This window comes from Sarcophilus harrisii, chromosome 5 (genome assembly GCF_902635505.1).
Source record: "Sarcophilus harrisii chromosome 5, mSarHar1.11, whole genome shotgun sequence".
NCBI lineage: Eukaryota > Metazoa > Chordata > Mammalia > Dasyuromorphia > Dasyuridae > Sarcophilus > Sarcophilus harrisii.
In genome coordinates this window covers 265,885,150-265,906,001 of record NC_045430.1, presented here as the reverse complement: position 1 = coordinate 265,906,001, position 20,852 = coordinate 265,885,150, and the positions used below count along the sequence as shown (strand labels likewise).

Genomic DNA, 20,852 nt, shown 5'->3' with positions numbered 1-20,852 from the left:
CCATTGGCAGGTCTCAACCTAAGAATGGATTGGATGATTAAAAGCTTGGGTTTTTCTAATATACAATGCTCTTATTCACAGATGAGTCTTTAGTTAGTGGGAAACTATTAATGTTAACATGTAGTTCATAGTAAACCTAGATGGGAGAGAAGAGCTATTGCTTCTTCATCTCCAATTCTCAGAAGACTTGGATTGCCTGGTCTAAGATACCACAGTGATGAAGACTCAACCCCCTAACTCAGTGAAATAAAAATATAAGAGGTTGCAATGACATCCTGGAAAGAGAACTGGATTTTGAAATCTGAGAATTCTAAGTTTGACTACTAACTCCACTTTCCTCATCTGTAAAATGGGGAAATTAGAGTAGATGATCTTTAACATACCTTCTTTTTCTAAATATATGATTCTAAGAGTTAGTTGAATCAGTCAAGTCAATTGAAGAAACATTTATTGTGTACCTACTATATGCAAACGCCATTCGAGGAGATAAAGATAGAAAAAGTTAGAGTCCCTTTCCTCAAGAAAATTATGGCTTACAAAGGTATTTATCTTTCTTTTAATGGCTACGTCTAGATAAAATTCAGCTTACATTAAAATGTTGTGTTTCTATGAGGGGAAGAAAATTAATTATTTATTCAAATGATTACAATTTTTAAAATAGGCTTTATTTGGAAATGATGAAAACTGAAATATGCAAGTATTTTTCTACTTTTCTGCTGATGAAATAATATACACAAAGACTCAAAATAAACATTCCATAAAAAGTCTTTGAGAATTTTTTTTCTGTCTCTGCTTTTCTTTAATTTCTATTAAATACTCATTCATAAAGCAGAGGTTGGATATGGATTAGAGTAGCCCAAGAGATACAACTACAGTATGGAATAACTGTTATCTTTCAATGAAAGAAATAAAAGTTACTCCTATACATCAGTTCTTTTGAGTGTAAGGTACCTCATAGAATTAGTAGAATTACAAAAAAAGAGACAAATAAACTCCCAAGATTACAGTTTTCACCAGATCTTCCATTAATATCTGAACAATAGTGTAATATATAGAGACAAAATTGCTACCCTTGTCCTTTCTTAAGCCCAGTCTATGTAGACCTGTACCAGTGTGGGAGCAAAAGCTAAGCAAACTATACATCTTTGGACCATCCCAGTGATAAAGAATATCGAGGGACATTCAATAAGAGCAATTATAGGCTTTGAAAAGAAAATGTAAGTCACATTTGTACTTCAAAGTTCATGTAAACTGGGAAATCTCACTCAGTTTCTGAGTATAAATATTTTATGATCAGAGCTCTAAAACTTCTCAGTGTTTTAAACTCCAAAATGTTGAAAAATGACTTGAAAGGCAAGAAGGGGGTGGGCAAAAAAGGGGAGGGGTGCTTCCTTTGAAAATGGAATAATTCCCTGATGCTTCTTCTATGAAACACTTGGAGAATCTTAGTATCAGAGACTTGAGAGGTAGAAAAGAGGACTGGGTCAAACCAGAGACTCTTCAACATCTGTGCAGGATTAGTCCCGAGGGGATGTTTCCTAGTACTTTGATATTCAACTGAAAATCATCAATGGAGTTTTTAGAATGACAATAGGGGGAATTGGAGTGTTGGTGTTGGTACAGATTGCTTAAAAATAAATCATACTCTTTGAAACTATCTACCCGGCTCAAACTCACAAAATGTCTTTCAACAGCCAACAAATTCACAATGAAAAATAGCAAAATATTTAACAACATACACAGTGTGCATAGAATATAAAGCTTTTCATGGGATCTTAATTTCTTAAAGCTTTATTTAGACTATAACTTGTCAGATTTCAAGTCTAAGGTTTTGTTCACATCCTAGTTATAGAGTTTAGAAGACTGGGTTCAAATACCTCCTCTGCCACTAACTAGCCATTTGACTTTGGGTAAAAAATAAATAAAATTAAATAAATAAATAAATAAAAGTTCACAGTCCCCATTTGGGAATTAAAATGAAAAGTCATTTAAGTTCCACAGTCCTCGTTTGGGAAATCCATTCCATAAATAGTGAATGGGGAAAAAAAAATTGCTAGGATACTTGTTTTTACTGTAATAATATTTCTTTTTATTTAATAATCCTTCTTTCATTGCATACCTAGAAGGGGGTATATGTGTGGTATGTATACATGTGTTTGCATCTATATGTATATGTGTGTACATAGATGGCTGGAATGATTATTAAAAACCAATAATTTGGGGAGATCCAGAGTTCTTCCCTTTTTCTAAAATCCGGATTTTAAAAAGTTCAATCTCTTAAAGCACATTGTTAATAATGACATTGGACTAATTTTCTTGGTCAAGACTCCACTCTGGTAGAGTAGCCATTGTGTTCTGCTCAGGTATGGGTGGGACACAAATTCTTTGAATAGATTGCCCAAGGCTGAACATGATCCGAGTATGAAGACATACGTCTCTCTAAGGGTTTCATGATGTCTCAAAATCATTGATCACCTCCTCTTTAAAGGTTATATGAATCATGAGGCTGCCTCCATGATTGTCCTTGCTCTAAGAGATATGGCCAAATGACCCTCCTCTTATTAATAATATTCTGGACTTATTAATAAAATAATTAAATTATCCAGAAACTGTCTTTTGAACCTACATACATACATATACACACAAGCACATACACATATATCTTTGGTTGTAGTTGTTCTTGCATTGCCCTGAATGAACGCCATCAGGAAATTCAACAATATGGAGATTGCTTCAGTTTTGCCACTCATATCTCATTAGTACCACCTTCAGTTGTTTTTGAGACTACTGATTGGAGGGCTGGAGGTTGGAACAAAAATTTCCCATCATAGCCTCCCTTTCCAGAAGGAAAGCATCTCTTTTTTTTGCCACCAGTTGCTTTGCTTAGTTCCAACTCAGCATCTTCCTCATGTATTCCTTCAACTCCCTCTGGTAGTCCCTCTCACTTTTCAGCTTCCTTTTTTGCATTGTCTTCCCCCATTAGAATATAAGCTCTTTGAGGATAGGGAATCTTTCTTTCCTCACCCCCCCCCCTCCATTTGCATCTCCAGCACATTGGTCATAATAGCCACATAATAAATGTTTATCATGTTTCATTACAGATTGAGGCCATCATTGAAGAAAGCTATGAATTCTTAGAGACAGAAACAATCAGATAAAATAACCTCTAAATGACATTTATTGGCTATTTGACACAAGCAATTGCTGCACGAAATATTATTTTGGCTGAAACTCAAACAAATTATTCATCTCAGTAAAAAAAAATAATCAAACTATATCCGGAACCATATAGAAAACAGATTACCACATTTGAATGGATGAATTTTGTCCATTTCAGCTGTGTTGATGCCATGCAGAGGGAGCCAAATGTTTTATTTTTTTATTTTATTTTATTTTTTTTAGAGCAGTGAAAAGTGAAAAGGGGAGAGGAAGCAAACAGAAGGAAACACTCTAGAGCATGCATCATTGGAAAGTGATGGAAAGATTCACTGGAGAAAATCTTTTAATTTGTTATCTCATTTAAATAAGCTAACCATTGACTTGGATCTCTAAGAGAAGGTAGGGACTTCTCTTTAGAGATTCTAGAGCTCAAGGAAACAGGAAAATGGACATAATGTTCTATTGAGGCCCTCTTTCCATATGATATTATAACAGTCAAATTCACTGCTCAGAAAGAAACAATGAGGATCCATTGCTTCTGAATGAAGTACCAGTAAGGACTCAACTGGAATATAATGGTCAATATTGAAAGTTTAGTGAGGCCAAATTACTTTTGGGGGAATAAACAGTTAGGTTTAGAGTCAGGAAATTCACTGTGGAGACTGTTCTCTCACATATCAGCTGAACAGCCATAAGAAAGCATAGCTAGGGATCAAAAGTAAAACCAAACAGTTGAATTAAGACTTCAAGGTATTAATCGATAGAACAACTTAAGCATTTCTTCAATCACTTATCTTAGAAAGATAATCTTCCTAATAATCTAATGCCTCTTTGAACGACATATCTTTGGAAGGTACTTTCTCTATGCCTCAGCTTTCTGACCAGTAAAAATTATTTGTTAAAAGGATGAATTAGAAAATGAGTTCAAAATTCCTTCAGATTTTTAAGTCACACCAGTGACTTAAGTCATTGATCAAAAGTATAGAACATACTATCTCGGGCAGTGTGTCCAGGGTATTTCAAGAAAGCATATACCCAATCTAGATCTTTATAAGATATTTGCAACTAATGACCAACATGTGACTCTTATTGACATGCAAAAAAAATCATTATTGGCATTAATAGCAGGATATGCAATTGAAATAATTGCAACAGGTAAAAAGTAGAATTTCAAATAGCAAATTGTATCTGATATTTATGCCATGTGTTATTAGAAAATGGCTCAAATAGGATAGACATAAATGAAATAGAAATTATTTACCTTCAGAGAACTCATATATATATATATATGTATATATATGTAAAATATATATAATTCCTTACAATAAAACAAATGAATGAATGGATGGAAAAAAAAAAACATTGTCAAGCTCACTATGTGTAACACTCTGCTAATCACTGCATATACAAATATCAAAGGTTAGACCAATCTCTGACTCTGAAGAGCTTATTATAGACAATGAATATGAGCACCTTAAGGATAGGGGCTGTAACTGCTTGTTCTCTCTGTATACCCCCTCCTTGACACAGTATCTAATACATGGTAAGCATTACTATAGTTGGATCTATTAATTAAACCCTAAGAGAATAGTATTGGGGTAAGAGTGCGGAGAATGTTCAGGAAAATCACAGAGATGGAGAATGGAATCTTAGAAGCAGATTAATTAATTATTTTTAGGAATGGTCTTGTTTATTTGATTACTCTTCCTAGGCTCAGAGGTGAAAATTAGGGAGGGAAGTCGTGTTTTCCCAGCACAGCACAAACCTGGCCAGGGGGACACCACATTGGAAATCCTGAGCTGACTAAAAACTGGCAAGATCTCACTAAGGAAAAACCAGAGGTAGCTGAGTTATCACTGTGGAGATAGAGACTAGCATACAGGCTTTTACTTCCTCATAAGGTGGAAAATCTTCAAGCATTACTGAAATGTGAATTATTTATTATCATCATTGTTATTATTATATCATCTCAAACACATAACGATGTAGTCACAATTAGACCCATTTTTCTTCCCAAGTCAGAAGTCTCTTAAATCATATCTGACAATATGGTATTCTTGAAAATAAATGCAGAGGTTGGGTCCTATCTGGGAAAGCCACATTTGCATGGGCTCCGATTTACAATTAGTATACATTTTCTGGCATGCTTTATGAAACCAGATGGCTCAAGTTGGCCTTTTTTTTGTCAGTGAAATGCTTTGAGACTTAATGAATGCCTTCTTCCCACTCCCATCCACCACTTCCTCCATCCCTCTGAGCTTTCCTCTCTCAAATGTTTGACAATTCCCTGTTCTAATGTAGACTTGAGAGAAGGAAGGAAAATCAATACAAAGCTACAGTTGTTAATAAACTACGCTACATCCAGTTCTGGATCCAAGGAAGCAAACCACTTCCAACAAGAAGGGCCAAATAAAGAAATGTTTAGAAAGTATGGGAAATAGATGAGAGGGGGGAATAACTTTAGTCAGCCAACAGGAAACTTTTTCAATGCCAACATTTATTGAAAATCCACTTGGAAGCTAGCTCTCTACCAGATATTAGGAGGAGATACAAGTGAAATGCTGGCCACAATCCTTGAAAAATTTGCAATACCAATCCATCATGTTAAATTGCAAGTATACATAACACTTGAAAAGAAGTCACAGATAATTCAGCTCTTTCAATAAAATACATTTTTGTTCTAAATGACAATAGAGCAGTGGTTTTTGTTTTCTTTTTGTCTTTAGATGCTACTATCTTGATTTTTAAAAAATGTTTTCATATTAAATAAAGTGATTCCTCACTTTTTCATCTTTCTGTGTGCTTTCTATGTGCCTTCAAAATTTAGGTAAAATGTTCTTTTCTTCATGAATCTTTTCCTGGTTCTCCCCTTCTTTTACCAGCCAGTGGTTAGAGCCCTCCCTCCCAATATCACCTTGTATTCATTTTGTCTGTATTTTACATCGAATTATGCATATTTTGGGTATGTTCTGTGTTTACTTATATACACAGTGGGAGACATTCTTCAACAGAATACAAATTAATGGAAGGTAAGGGTTCTCTCATTTTTGTCTTTGCATTCTCAGGGCCCAGAGTGTTCAGCATATGGCAGACATTAATTAATGCTTGTTGATTCACTGATTATTTGGTTAAAACATCATCATATAAAGTTACTCTCCACAACATTATACATAGGAGAAAACAAAGGTAAAAGAGAAACAGAGATACAACTTCAGATGGCATCTGTGATAAGAAACATACATTCCCCACACAGCCTATTATAATAGTTTTCCATTTTCTCTCCACTTCCTTGCTGAGATTAGATATGTTTCTTATCATAGATGCCATCTGAAGTTGTATCTCTGAGGCAAAGGTAGCTAAATGAAGCTTGAGGCCATGCTTCCAAATTGCAAGCATTATTTCCCAGAAATAGGTGTTATCATTAAAAAAAATAAATCATAAATGAGCTGTATGTAGAGTAAGACCCAAAGCAAACTACTGAAAAGTAATGAGCATGTGTGCAGGTTGCTGACCATTCCTCTACACAAACTAGTCAAATATCTCATCAAAGTTTTGAGCAAATCCTGGGTTCTCAAGAACTATCACCAAAAAACCAACCAACTCTGGCAAACCTTACCAAGCATCAGATAACAATCGTTTTTATATATATTATATTATTATAATATTTATATTATATGTGGACCCTAAATATTATATATATTATATATATTATAAGGATGAGTCTAATTAAGTTAAGAAAAAATCCTCTGTTACCAGAGGATTGGTTACCAGAGAAGAAAATCTTTTAGGCATAGGAATTTATGATGACTTTTTATTAAGACTCAGAAAGCTTGGGATCTGCATTGGTGGAGGGACTGATCATATTGAATACATCATAGGTCCTTGAAGACTAGAAAAAAGAGAATATTGTCCCTCCCCCCCAAGTCAAACATTATGCTAGAATAAAGCATATCAACTCTGGGTAAGAGAGATTCAGGAATGAGTGTTGAGTTGACACTGACCTCTCAATTTCCCAGAGTGAACTTTTCCATTTTGTGCCTTGATTCTTCTTCAGTCCCTCTAGTTCTTTCTCTTCTCAAAGACTATACTTACTCTGGCAGATATCAAAATCTGACTACTCATTAGTGGCTTTGGGGCCATTTATAATTGCAATTGAGAAATAAAATTTATGGATTATATGTCGTACGCTATAAACTTTTGGAAGCTAGCAGTTAAATAATTCAATTCCATTTTGAATTGTATTTAGTTTTACTGATACTGTGTCATGTTCAGTTAGGTACTTACTGCTTGGTCTCATATAGTTTTCTTTGGAAGGGCTAAGTGGGTGAGTCTAGAACTGTGATTTACTTGGAATAAGGGACTCTTGCTAAGAAAACTCCTCTCCATCGATACAGATCAATCAATTAGCTACCATATATTAAATATTAAATCTTGGTATTGTTACACCAAGGGCATTTACTTGTACATTGAATACTAGATGTGATTTCCAGGTCTATACCTTTTGATTATATATATAAAAAAAAATAGAGCACATCACTAAAAAGTCAGTGCTGCACTCTCAATCTCCCCAATGGTTTCTTAGTCTTTCTTAATTCTATAACCCAGGTTTCCAACCACCTCCATCATCGTTGATCATTATACTATAGAAGCAGTAAGAAGGAAAGACACCTTTAAATTATTAATTTTCAATGAGAAATACTAGCTAGGGATAAGGCCTCCTTACTATAGGCAGGAACAGGAACTCGGGATTCATGGCATTGTACACACTTTATTTTTTTAAATTTATTTTATTTTATTATTTGCTGAGGCAACTGGGGTTAAGTAACTTGCCCAGGGTCCCACAGCTAGGAAGTGATAAGTATCTGAGGGCAGATTTGAACTCAGGTCCTTCTGATTTCAGAGCTGGTGCTCTATCCACTGCACCATTTAGCTGCTCCATTGTACACATTTTATACAAGCAGATGAAGGTAAATGCTCATTTTTGTGCATGTAAGGTTTAAGGGGACAGTCATTCTCATTATTAGGGAAGTGCCTTCATGATTTTTGTGGATACTCAGAACTTACTGAGTTGTAAGAGTTTCTCAGATGTCTGGCAGCTTACTTATTTCTAGTTCTCTTATGAAATGTTAAGCATGACTGCTTAAAATATTATAACAGTAGATCATTCATCTGTACACATAAATATGCAAACTAAGATGTAAATATGAGCATTTATGATCTATATGCATACTCATATATGAACACAAATTATAAATATATATATATAAATATACACAAATATACATATACAGAGAAACATAGACATATCCTTGATCAAAATGGATCAGATAAAATTATATTCACAAAACAGGCCAAAGCATTCATTTCTTTTACAAGGAACATAATCCCCCAGAAGCCTCTACAAAATAAAATCAATGTAGGTTGTGAATTGTAGACTCTGGTAGCACAAAAGCATATAAGGGACTGGGTATATTCTTGAGAGAGAAGAAAAGTAGGGAAGAATAGAAATGAGTAGGGAAAGGAGAGGAAGAAGAGAAGAAATATGAGGTTGGTTGAGAGAGAAAAGAAGAATGGGGGCTTATGAATAATAGAATGTGGACCCTAAAATGTTCTACATATCATCAAATAGGAATTTGCTTTCATTCTTTCACTTATTCAACAAACATATATTTTTTAATATAATGTCTGTAAAAAAGTTTTACCCTTCTGAGAAATTTACTTCTTGAGGATGACTTATTAAAGTCAAAATATGATACGTAGATATTGAATCCTGGGATCTTTCATGCCTGTTGATCAATCAAATATTTAAAGACCTATTACATAGCAAAATCTCTGTTAGATCTTGAGAATAAAGCTTCAAAGAATGAAACTGTCCTTACTTATAAAGAGTTGAATTCTGTATTGCTTAATATTATTACCCCATTGAAACCGGCATTCTCTATATTAGTCATCATAGTGTTTGTATAGCCGATGATATTAAAAAAAATTATATTTCTACAACCTGGCTGCAATTTAAAGTCTTAGACCACTGTTGAGACAGTTGGAGGAATTTACTAACTTTAATTTCTGGCTCATGGAGTATGACAGTCATTTCAATGACAGCTACTTCATTTGCACATGAAGAGAATTTCGTTTCCCCACACAGCCCATTATAATAGTTTTCCATTTTCTCTCCACTTCCTTGCTGAGGTTAGAGCTATGGACCATGTGGACTCATCCCACCAGGAAACTCCAATTGTGATAACTGGCTACCTGCTGCTCCGGCAGACATAGCTGCCAACTGCTGACAGCCTGATTTTCTTGTATTGGGTCCTCCATCTACAGTTCCTTTCACAGCTTTGAAATCTGTGAGCCCTGCCTTGGGATACAAAATGGTGTTTTATGTACTCATTGACCTTTGTATTATACCCATTAAAAGCTGTTAAATAAATAAACAACAGGCCTTTTCTTACCATTACCAACATGAGTGTCAAGAGTAAATGCATAGAGGTATTGGAAACAGTCATGCAAAAATAGCAGTCTCTCTCTCTCTCACTTTGGGGGGGAAGTCAGAGGAGGGGAGGGCTTTATTCATTTCTTTTAAAAACAAACAAATAAACAAACAACAACAACAAATATGATTTCTTCATTCTCCCAATGACTAATGATTCCTACTCCACTTCCAGTTAAATTGCTTCCTGTTTACTAGTCAGTCTATCCCACCCCACTCCTGAATAAGCCACTTGAAAACAAGGGCTGTTTATTTTTTTCCTTTACTTCCCCCCCCCCCCTTCTTTGTATTCCTATAACTCAGCACTGTGGCTGGCATAGATTAGCACCTACTACCTCCTTGTCAATTGGTTTTGCATTTATTCTCTGTGTACATGCTATTTTCCTCACAGTAGACTATTAGCTCCTAGAGGACAGGGACTGTTTTGTTTCTGTATTTATAAGCCCAACCCCAATCACTACATCAGATGTGTATTAGACACAATAAATGTTTATTGGATTAAATTGATCTAGTACCTTAGTAGTTTAGCATTCTTATAGACACCCCTGTTTTCTTTGGCCCTCTGTGATATTGGTGTGAACTTGTTAGTTTGGATGTTCTGCAAAGACTTTCCCTTCCCCAACCAGGTCTTCCCTTCCATTTTTTTTTTTTGTGGGGGGGTCAGGTTGGTGGGTATAGGGATGGAAGGAAGAGGGATTAGGAATTGGAGTTCTATTAAGATTGGGAAATAGCTAAAGATCAAAAGAACTATGTAAAACAATTTACTAAAGAGGCATCTATTCCATTTGTTCATATCTCATGCTCCACATTCAGAAAAAGATTTATCCTATTGACAGGAACATTTGCTCATGGGCAGAACTCTGCTATGAGAAGGAAGACAGGGTCATCTCCCATAAAGCTGTCTTCCTGCTTGCATAACTCATCAATACATGTCCTTCTGTGTACAGGGTTTGTCTTTGTGATGCTTGGCAAGGCTGCAGGGATCCTTTGAAAAGGAAATCTTTCAAGAATTTTCCTCAACAGTCCCTGGAGTGTCAGAGACCCTCACCCTTTTCTTTTGGATGAAGCTTGCAAACAGCACTTGAGGTCTTCCTCACTCTGTTCAGCTGCATGATTCATTATGGTACCAAAAAATGAATGGGGTGAAAAAAGTCAACAACTAATGATCCTTCTTTTTGTCCTGAAAACATAGAGATCAATACGTGGGACATGTAACATTTATGGAGCACCATGATTTTCTTTCCCTCGAGGGATAGGGAGAAACAACTTCACTGTCTCTTTCTACTGAGGGCTGAACACGGGAATGATTGACACACTTGCTTTACTTGCTACCCAAGAGGAGACACAAAGAAATATGGTCTCCGGTGACTTTCTGTTTCATCTAGACCCGAGCTCATAAAAAGCTTAGCTTCTAGTTAGGACATTGACATCCATTTATTCATGTTCAAGCGTGAACTGGTCTGGTGCCCCTCTGGGAGGCAGTAATGAGCATTAATGACCCATGATACTTTCATTAAAATTATAGCAAGAATGAACTAAATAAAGAAATTATGAAGAAAAAGGAGAGGGAGTCAAGGAGAAAGCCACAGACCCAAAGTGAGATTCACAAACTTCCACGTCAATTCCTTTAACCTGCCAGAAATTCACCTGAAAGATCAAAAATCAATCATCGTTAACCCTGGAAAGACTGGCTAATCTTTCCTAATACATACAGCTCACTGTGGGAGCCCCTGCAATTAAAGGTGGGCAGGGTTATTTGCCCTTGTTAATATCCCCAAGCTCCAGGATTTCTGGACTGAATTTCAGAGTGAGGTCAAAGCAATAAATTGAGCTGATTTTCCGTTTATCCCAATTACAGGGATGCTGGGAAGATAATTTGCAGACTCTGATTGTCATTCGCAAAAGTACACAGGAAAACTTGATTGCCTTTAATGTCTCTCAAAAGGAATAATGATGGCCGAATTAACAGAAATCAAGATGATACAATACTTGCCAAATGACTGAGGCACATTTCAGCTTAAAGATGCAGAATAATAACAGCCAGGAATTACAGAGCACATTAAGGTTTGCAAAGTATTTTATTTATACTATGTCATTTTATCCCTCACAAATCTGGAAAGTTATATTCTGTCTCTTTCATACACATTTTATACATGAGGAAACTGAGGCAGAGAGAGGGCAAGTCATTTGTCCAGATAGTGAGTATCTGAGGCAAGATTCAAATTCAGATCTGCCTAATTCGATATCTAGCATTCCATCCACCATGGCATGGGAAGAAAGAATTATAAGAGGTGAATTTAATTCATACTCAACTTGTTTCCAATCTGATTACAAGCATTGTTGTATGATTGTCACAAAAAAAAAAAAGATTATTGTTTACCCAATCACAAAAGGGAATTCTGATGTGATCCAGGACTACAACATGTCTGAACAGTATTTCCAAACATAATGTGAAGATCTCTACTGATGAAAAAAAACATTATTGTCCTTTCCCCATTCACCCCCCCCCATTCAAAACATTTAAACAATCCTCTCTGCAACCTTTTTTCTCAGATACAGACCAAGAAATAGTGAACTTTAGAAGATCATTTCTTTATTTTCCAAGTAGAGAACTGAGGCCTAGAGAATTGAAATCATTTGCTGAAATTACACAGAGGTAGCTGGGATTGGAATCTATTTCCTTTGTTCTAAATGAAATCCTTTTCTATTGCAGGAGTCTGCCTTCACTTTTCCTCCTAGTTCTGCCCTCTGGATTTCAGGATCATAGATGTGGAGTGAGAAGAAAAGTCTGAAGTCAGTGAGTCCCTCCCTCTCATTTTACAGTTGAGGTCTTGGGCCCCAGAAGAGTTTAGCTACTTGCCCAAAGTCACACTGTGGACCTACTAGTAATTGGTAACAGAGGGTATCCCATCTCCAAATCCAATGTTCTTTCAACTAACTGCATGACTTTAGGTTCCACCCTCTAAGAAAAATCATTATTGGCCATGTTTTTATTCAAATACATAGACCACTGAACCACAGTCTCATAAGGCTGGACAGTGCTTAATTGTCTCCTGAGGATCTGTTTGAATAACCTCCCCTTATGTTCATTACATGTGGATTAACAATGCCCAGATCTCTGCAAAACTCCAATCTTTTCAACTGTGAGTCAGGAAATTTTCACACACACACACACACACACACACACACACACACACACACACACAATTCCATCAAGCATTTTAGTTCTAAGGCAGGTCAGTCCAATTATAATTGGATCTAATTAACACCCCCCTGAGCAATGGTACCAGTTCCCTGAAGCACGGGGCACTGAACTAGGTCGGGGGAAATTAGCTTCTTCAATGGAAAACATCAGAGGCACCACTTCCAAACTGATGTTTGCCTCTCCATGACATCTTACTTTCAAGCTGTAGGATGGGTAAAGAATTATCCCGGAAGGTAGGACTTTGGAGACGTGATGCTTTATCCATTTGTGTTAAAAAGCAATGATAGCTATCATTTATTTAGCTTTTAAAGATCTACAAATCATTTTAGATTATATAAATCCATTTAATCTTTAGCTCTTAGATGTGGGTGCTATTACCCCCATTTTACCAGTGACAAAATTGAGGCAAACAGAGACTAAACAATTTCCCCAGGATCATTGCACTAGTAAGCTTTTGAGGCTGCATTTGAATACAGGTTTTTCTTATTCCGGGACCAATGCTCTATTTACTCTGCCAAAACAACAGCCTTTTAAACACCAACACACATAGACATACACTTACACACAGAACATTGTGCCAGAAGCTATTAATGCTGTTTCTTCCAACTAGATCCACGTATTATTTTATCTGCCATTTTATTTTTTCCCAGATTTGATTTTCATTGAGAAGATATCTTGAAATGATGCTGTTCCTTGCATTATCTACTACATTTGGACTTCCAAATTAAAGCATCCATATAAATAGCAAACCGAATGTTTGAGCTTTAAAGATGATCAATATCATATACTTAATTCGATTATGTCATGTGGCATAAGGTCAAATCTCTTAAGACTGTGATAATTAGTCCTAATTATTTCCCCCCATATGTGCCCTCAAGTTAGATCTGAGTAAATCACCAACTCAAATAGCCAAGTTCTTGCTATTCACCATGTTTCCATTGGGTGTAGCTATGCTATTAGACAGGTTTCTATTGCAGCCTAGCCATCCATAGGAGAAGGGTGTTCACCTGTTTTAGGCCTGAGCAAGTTTCTTTGTCTCTCCTAGTAAATGGTTTGTGTTAATTTCATATTATCAGGGAGAAACATATTCAGTTCTATGAGTGAGGTAGAAGCTACATCTCTGTTTCCTTTTGGGGAAGGAGTTTAGAAAATGGAGTTACGTCTTGAAATCTGTCTCCTTCACAATGCTCCTTTCTATGTACCAATTTTACAGCTATGCAAATGAGCCAGAGAGCTGTCATTGTTTGGCTGGGCTATTCTGGATGCTTCTATACAAATAAGCATACACTAAATAAAATTCTATAGAAGTCACAACTTAGGGTAAACTACCCTGATACATAAGCACTTATTCTCATCAGCCAGTCTTGAGCCTGAAACTGAGCTGAATAAGATTTAAGAGCTTCTGGAAATTAGCAGAGGGTCCAACAATTGGAGAAATGACTCAAAGAACTATGATAGCAGAATGTATACTATTGTGTCATAAGATAAGATGGAAGGGATGGGTTCAGAGGAACCAAGGAAGGTTTGTATGAATTGGTACAGAGTGAGGGGAGCAGAATCAGGGGGACAACACTGTAAAGACAAGGGATTTTGAAGTACTTAAAAAGACTGATCAATTCACTGATCAGCTATCATTCCAAAGGACTGATGATGAAATACACTCTTTACTCACATGCTAACCAACAGGTTGTAGATTCAGGATGTGGAAAGAGACATATATTTTTAGACATCACCATTGTAGGAATCTGTTTTACTTGCATTTTTGTTATGAATTTTTTTAATATATATGGTTGGGAGGGAGAAAAATATTTTTAATTGAAAGATGAAATAATATGGCAAATAGAAAGGTTTACTTTTATTCTACTAATATACATATTCTCCATGGGGAAAAAGGAAGGGGGCTTCCTCTATAACAGAGATCTGCAAGTAGAGTTTGGATGTCCACTTGTTTGGGATAATTGAGGAGAGAGTCTTATTCCAGGAAGGTATTAAACTATTCTGAGGTTTTGAAATCATATGGTTACTTTGAGATGAAAAACCAGAGTCAGAAGAATGGACAGCCACAGATTCCCTGAGTATCTCATAGCCCGTTAATTAGTGATTACAGATAGAAGGAAGCTTAGAGGTTATATGCTCCAGTCTCCTCACTTTGAAGATGAAGCAAATTGAAGTCTGGAGAGGATCATTGAGAACTAGAAGGACCTTAGAGATCCTCTAGTCCAGTGTAACTCATTGTGGAGGTGAGGTTAAACTGAACCACATAAATAAAGGCAAAGTTACTTGCTCTGAGTCACAAGTGTGACAGAACTAGTCTGTGAAGCCTGGCCATCTGATGGATAAACCAAATATCTTGCCGTGGCAAAAAATGTATTATTTGGTTTTGCTTTGATACAGTTTTGTGAGATTTAAGTAGCTTTTTGTCTTCTGAGCAAAAAGGCAGCTGGGTAGAGTACTTGGGAAGAACTGAATAAAAATCCAGCCTCAGACATTTCCTAGCTGTGTGATCCTGGGCAAGTTTGCTTCAGTTTCCTGAATTTCAAATATAATAATAATAATAATAATAATAATAATAATAATAATGCCTACTTGCAAAATTGTCTTTGGTTTTAGCTCAGTGTCTGGAACATAATAACCTCTATAGAAATATTATTATAGCTGTTATTATTATATGAAAATCACTCTAAAGTATATTGTACGAAGGGCTTGATCTAGATAGCCTAAGGACCCTGGAAAGAGCTGAAATCTTAATCACTGTTTCTTCTAAAAAGACACACATACTCTCTCTCTCTCTCTCTACACACACACACACACACACACACACACACACACACACACGTGTGTGTGTGTCTGAAGAGACAACAGAATATAAGATATAAAAGGCAATGAGATGGTAACATGTTTAGAAAGATACTGAGAGAGTACCACTGAAGGTGGAAAGTGAACAAATGAGCTCAAGATTCTTTAAAGAGTTACTTTTCTAATCTACTGGTGATAAGCCTTCTTAGTGTATGTAGCTCATGAACCAACTTTCAAATGTACCAGAAAGTATGAATAATATTTTCAATTATATACTTTAGGTGGAAAGACCTTCTGAGGATCAAATGGCAATGCTGAATCAATACACTGCCCTGGTTTCTTACCATGTTCCAAAACACAGACCAATCATGATTTTGTATGATAATCCTCAAGTTTCAAATAAGCATTTGATAGAAAATCCTCAAAAAATTATCAATTGGAAATAGTTAATAGCTTCTACTATATTTAGTAACAGAATTCATTCTTTCTTTTCTCTTCTCTCTCTCTCTCTCTCTCTCTCTCTCTTTCTCTTTCTCTCTTTCTCACACACACACACAGATGTATTTTTCCCTTATTTATGTTTTAAAATCATCTTGATGAAAATATCACAGAATGGTTCTGACTATGAAAGGAAAGACACAAAACTACCACGGGCATAGTTACCAATTTTTTTTTTTAGAAAAACAGTTTTTCCTGATGAAATAATCAGACATTCTGCTCTTGGCCACCATCGTATCTTCAATCTAAGTGCATAAATACCGCATTTCGCAAGTCACTTTCCACAGTTAGCCAACATAGCTGCTTACCTGGTACTCCCGGTGGTGTTTTCAGGTATTTTCCATTAAAATGTTGAATTACCACTTCACATTTTTCAGTTGACTCCATCCTAGGAAGGAAGGAAAAAGACAAGATAAATGACCTGCTTTCAGAGTTGTTTGGGAGCTGGAAAGTGCAAGTAAAAACGTAAACTAAGTAGAAGGTACCACATGTCATACACCAAATGACTAGTCTAGACAACAAGAGGACAAATTGAGACTACAGACTTTAGCTTGAAGGAAATTTCAAGTTTGATCGATTCATTTTATAGATTATGGACTAAAGCCCAGGGAGTTTAATTTACTTGCTCACAGTCACACAAGCATTAAGGGACAGAGTTGGAATTTGAACACATTTCCTCAGGGTACTCAGAGGAAGGTGACCACTGAGAGCTGTGGGCTCTTGGAAAAGGCTTTAGGAAAGACATAGTGTCTTTAAAATTCATTAAGTAAAGTACAATGGAGCCAGAACATTCTCATGAATAAAACCATTACAATTATCCAGATACAATCTTGACCCATAAAAAAAAAAAGCCCTCAAGAATTTTACATAGGAAGGGGAAAAGAACATTTACTATGTGCCAGACACCGTGCTAAGTGCTTTGCAAATATCATCTCATTTGATCCTCAGAACAGTTGTGTAAGGTAGATGCTTTGAGTATGCCCATTTTACAGTGGAGAACACTGAGGTATACAGAGGTTAGGTCACTTAATTCAGGGTCACACAACTATGTAGTACTGAGATAGGATTTAAACTCATGCAGCTGTCAAAGACAGAATTTAAAACAAGGTCTCATCTGACTCCAAATCTAGGATTTTAGACTATACTATATTCCCTTGTTTTTAGTCATTGTATCACCCTGCCTTCTGGTGTCTATTGCATATGGTGGGTGAGTGATATATGGAAGTGATTTTGTGGAAACTGAGGGTATCCTAGAAAGATGTAAAGGTTTGGGTGTGCTGGGACCATTACATTTTAAGTATGAGTATTTAGAAATTGGCAGCCACTTCAAATCAGGACTTGAATTAGTGTTTTTTTTTTTTTTTTAATTTCCAGACAAAGTAACAGAGAAAATGTCAATAATGTAAATTAGACTTAAAAGTATGTGGTTTGTACATGCTTTTTTTTCGGAGACTTGCTATTAAGCACTTACCAGAATACCCTTGGGTATAAGCAGAATCTAGAGAGGAGCTGATGTAAAGATGAGTAGTATAATTTGGCCAAAACAAAGGTTTTTTTTTTTTTTCTAGATATAGTACAAAATAGGTAACGAAAGACAAATAGGGATAAGGTTGTAAAAGCCCTTGAATACCATTCTAAGAAGTTTAGATTTAACAAAGGCATTCATTAATTGATAAATGGTCAAAGGATATAAACAGATAATTTTCAAATGGAGAAATTAAAATTATTTCTAATCATATAAAATTCTCCAAATCATTATTGATTAGAATTGTATTAGAAATGCAAATTAAGATAACTGAGTATCACTTCACACCTTTCAGTTTGACTAAGATGACAGGAAAAGATAGTGATGAATGCTGGAGGGGATTAAGAAAACTGGAACACTAATATATTTTTTGGTGGAGTTATGAACTGATTCAACCATTCTGGAGAGCAATTTGGAAGTCTGCCCAAAGGGCTATCAAACTATACATACCCTTTGGTCTCATACCCAGTGTCTCCCCTGGGCCTCTATCCTAAACAGATCATAAAAAGGGGGAAAGGACCCATATGTACAAAAATGCTTGTGGCAGTCCTCTTTGTAGGGCTGAGGAAGTGGAAACTAAGTGGATGCCCATCAGTTGTAGAGTGTCTGAATAAGTTATGGTGTACGAATGTTATGGAATATTATTGTTTTATAAGAAATATTCAGCAGAATGATTTCAGAAAGGCCTGAAGAGACTTATGTGAATTGATGCTAAGTGAAGCGAGTAAAACCAAGAAAACACTGAATATGGCAACAACAAGATTATGTGATGATCAACTGTGATGCATTTGGCTCTTTTCAATAATGAAAAGATTTTCAGGCCAATTCCAGTAGATCTGTGATGGAGAGAGCCATCTGCATCCACAGGAAGGACTATGGTGATTGAATGTGGATCACAACATAGGATTTTCACCTTTTTTGTTGTTGTTTGCTTGCTTTTACTCTCCTTTTTTCCCTTTTTGATCTAGTTTTCTTGTGCAGCATGATAATTGTGGAAATATGTTTAGAAGATTTGTACATGTTTAACCTATATTGAATTACTTGCAATCTAGGGGAGAGAGAATGGAAGGAGAAAATTTTGGAACACAAGATTTTCCAAGAGTGGATATTGAAAACTATCCTTGCATACATTTTACAAATAAAATGCTATTATTAAAAATGGAAAAATAAAAAATGAAGTTTAAAGTTAATCCTAAATTAATTATTTAGTTTAATTAGATTAATCTTAAATTATTAGTTTTGAGAAATAGTTATTCACTGAAGATTCAATTAGGAATGTGTTTACTTGGAGGAATTGAAGCTATTTTCTTTTTTTGCATTGAGTAGTTTAATCTATTTTTAAGATTTATGTCATAGTGGACTATCCTCTATAAATATATCTTTTTGCATCAATGCAAATTTCAAATCATCATTTCTGATAGAAAATGTATGAGACAAATCTGACAGTAATTGTATATGGCTACTCCTTTATCTTGGGCACTAGACCTGCCCGAGAATCATAATAATGACCTTATGAGTAAATGTAATTCATTGTGAAAAGAAAAAAATATTAAAAATGAATAATATTCAGTTTAGTTGGAGATTTATTTTTTAGAGAATCAGTTTTGCTTTCTCATATATAATTTCAAAATTCTATAAAGATGGGGAATGAGGAAACTGCCTGTGTGTAATGCAACAAACTGGCTACTGGAAAGAACAATATCAATGGATAGAATGAGAATAACAAGAGTGCCAGCTAAAACTGTATAGGAGATGAAATTCAAGTAGGCAACCAGGAATAAAACCTACCATCTCACAAGTCCACAAAACAAGACCTCAAACATTGTGCTTTTGGAGGCTTCTCAATGATCATACTCTTTGGCTAATGCTATCATTCAGTCCTTTTTCCTGAGAATCTAGGAATTTAGCTTGTCTTTAATTTTCTCTATCTGATCTTCAGTTTCTTTACAAATATTAAATTAAGAGAGTGTGGAATAAAGAATAAATTTCTTATCCACAAGGAATATAGATTAGTCTTGTAACTTAGGCCATAGACAAGAGGAAAAAAAAACACCTTTCTTGTGGACCCCAGTTTTTTCCAGGGATCTATTTTGCATGACCATGGGGTTATACCACTAACTCCTCCTCCCCTAGCATATGAAAAATATAAATTGCTAGATGTTCTAATAATCCATTCTTCTCATGAGCCTCTGCCTCTCCTGGGTCCTCTATTGTTCTTTCAAACTTTGTGATTCCATGTTTAAGTCTCCCCAGATGAATAAATACCTTAGAAGTCACTGCTAGAATATTGCCCCCTCTCCCCTTCAGATATAAACAATCAATGTGATCCACAGTAATAGGGAAGAGTAATATCCAGCTTTGTCTTCAACATCACCAATTTGTGATCCTCAATTCTAGTCCCCACAAATGACTACCACATGGCATGGTCCAAGACCTCTGCTGCTACTATGGATATTCTGTTAGCTCCCAACTTGAAAGACAATTTCATTTGCTTTCCTTTCCAAGGACTATTCTGAAATGCTTTTGCAGATCTGCATGAATTCTTTCTTTCTCTGGTCTACACACAGCTCAGTGTTACATGGTTTCTTACTTCCATCAAAGCTGGATCACTGTTAAGCTCTCACCACTTGCTGCTTTCATTGCTACCATTCTCCTCAGGAGAAAGTGTTCTTTTTCGAACAGTTTTTAACAAAGATACAGCTAGAAACATGATCTTTTGCAAGAATTAATGAATTTCTAGCTTTCTCCTTAGTCTGGGCCACAGATCTATCATGCCCTCAAAGGGTTTCCCAACTGGACTGTGTAGATCTCTGATGTCTCAACCAAAAGAGCATTAATCCTCACTAATAACTGAATGCTGGTAAGTGAATTTATCTCTTCTCCTCCAACTGGTGAGTTCCTGATCAGAATTCCCATTTGAGGAATTACTTAGGTCAGTGGTTCCCAATCTGACTCCATGCCTAATTCTCTGGACTTTGCCTCTGAATTAGCCGCCTCCTCACACTGTAGAGGTCTCTAATCCTGTAGAATCATGTAGGTCCCATCAACCCTGTCACAATGATAACAGCTAATATCCCATTATACACATTCACAAGGGAAAGGTGATGAGCAAGGTCAACAAGAAATGTTTGTGCAAAGGAGGCAAATTTGGCCTGATAAGCATTGTTGAGTCTTGGTGG

At 35.9% G+C, this 20,852-nt stretch overlaps 1 protein-coding gene across 11 annotated transcripts in view; it reads right to left on the bottom strand.

Annotated features, from left to right (window-relative positions):
* Nucleotides 1–20,852, bottom strand: part of RBMS3 (RNA binding motif single stranded interacting protein 3) — a 1,441,154-nt gene that overhangs the window by 248,863 nt on the left and 1,171,439 nt on the right. For all 11 annotated transcript variants that reach the window (XM_031938176.1, XM_031938175.1, XM_031938179.1 and 8 more), the window contains one exon: nucleotides 16,457–16,536. In XM_031938176.1, the coding sequence (XP_031794036.1) occupies nucleotides 16,457–16,536 (80 nt within the window). The remainder of the gene's footprint in view (nucleotides 1–16,456; nucleotides 16,537–20,852) is intronic.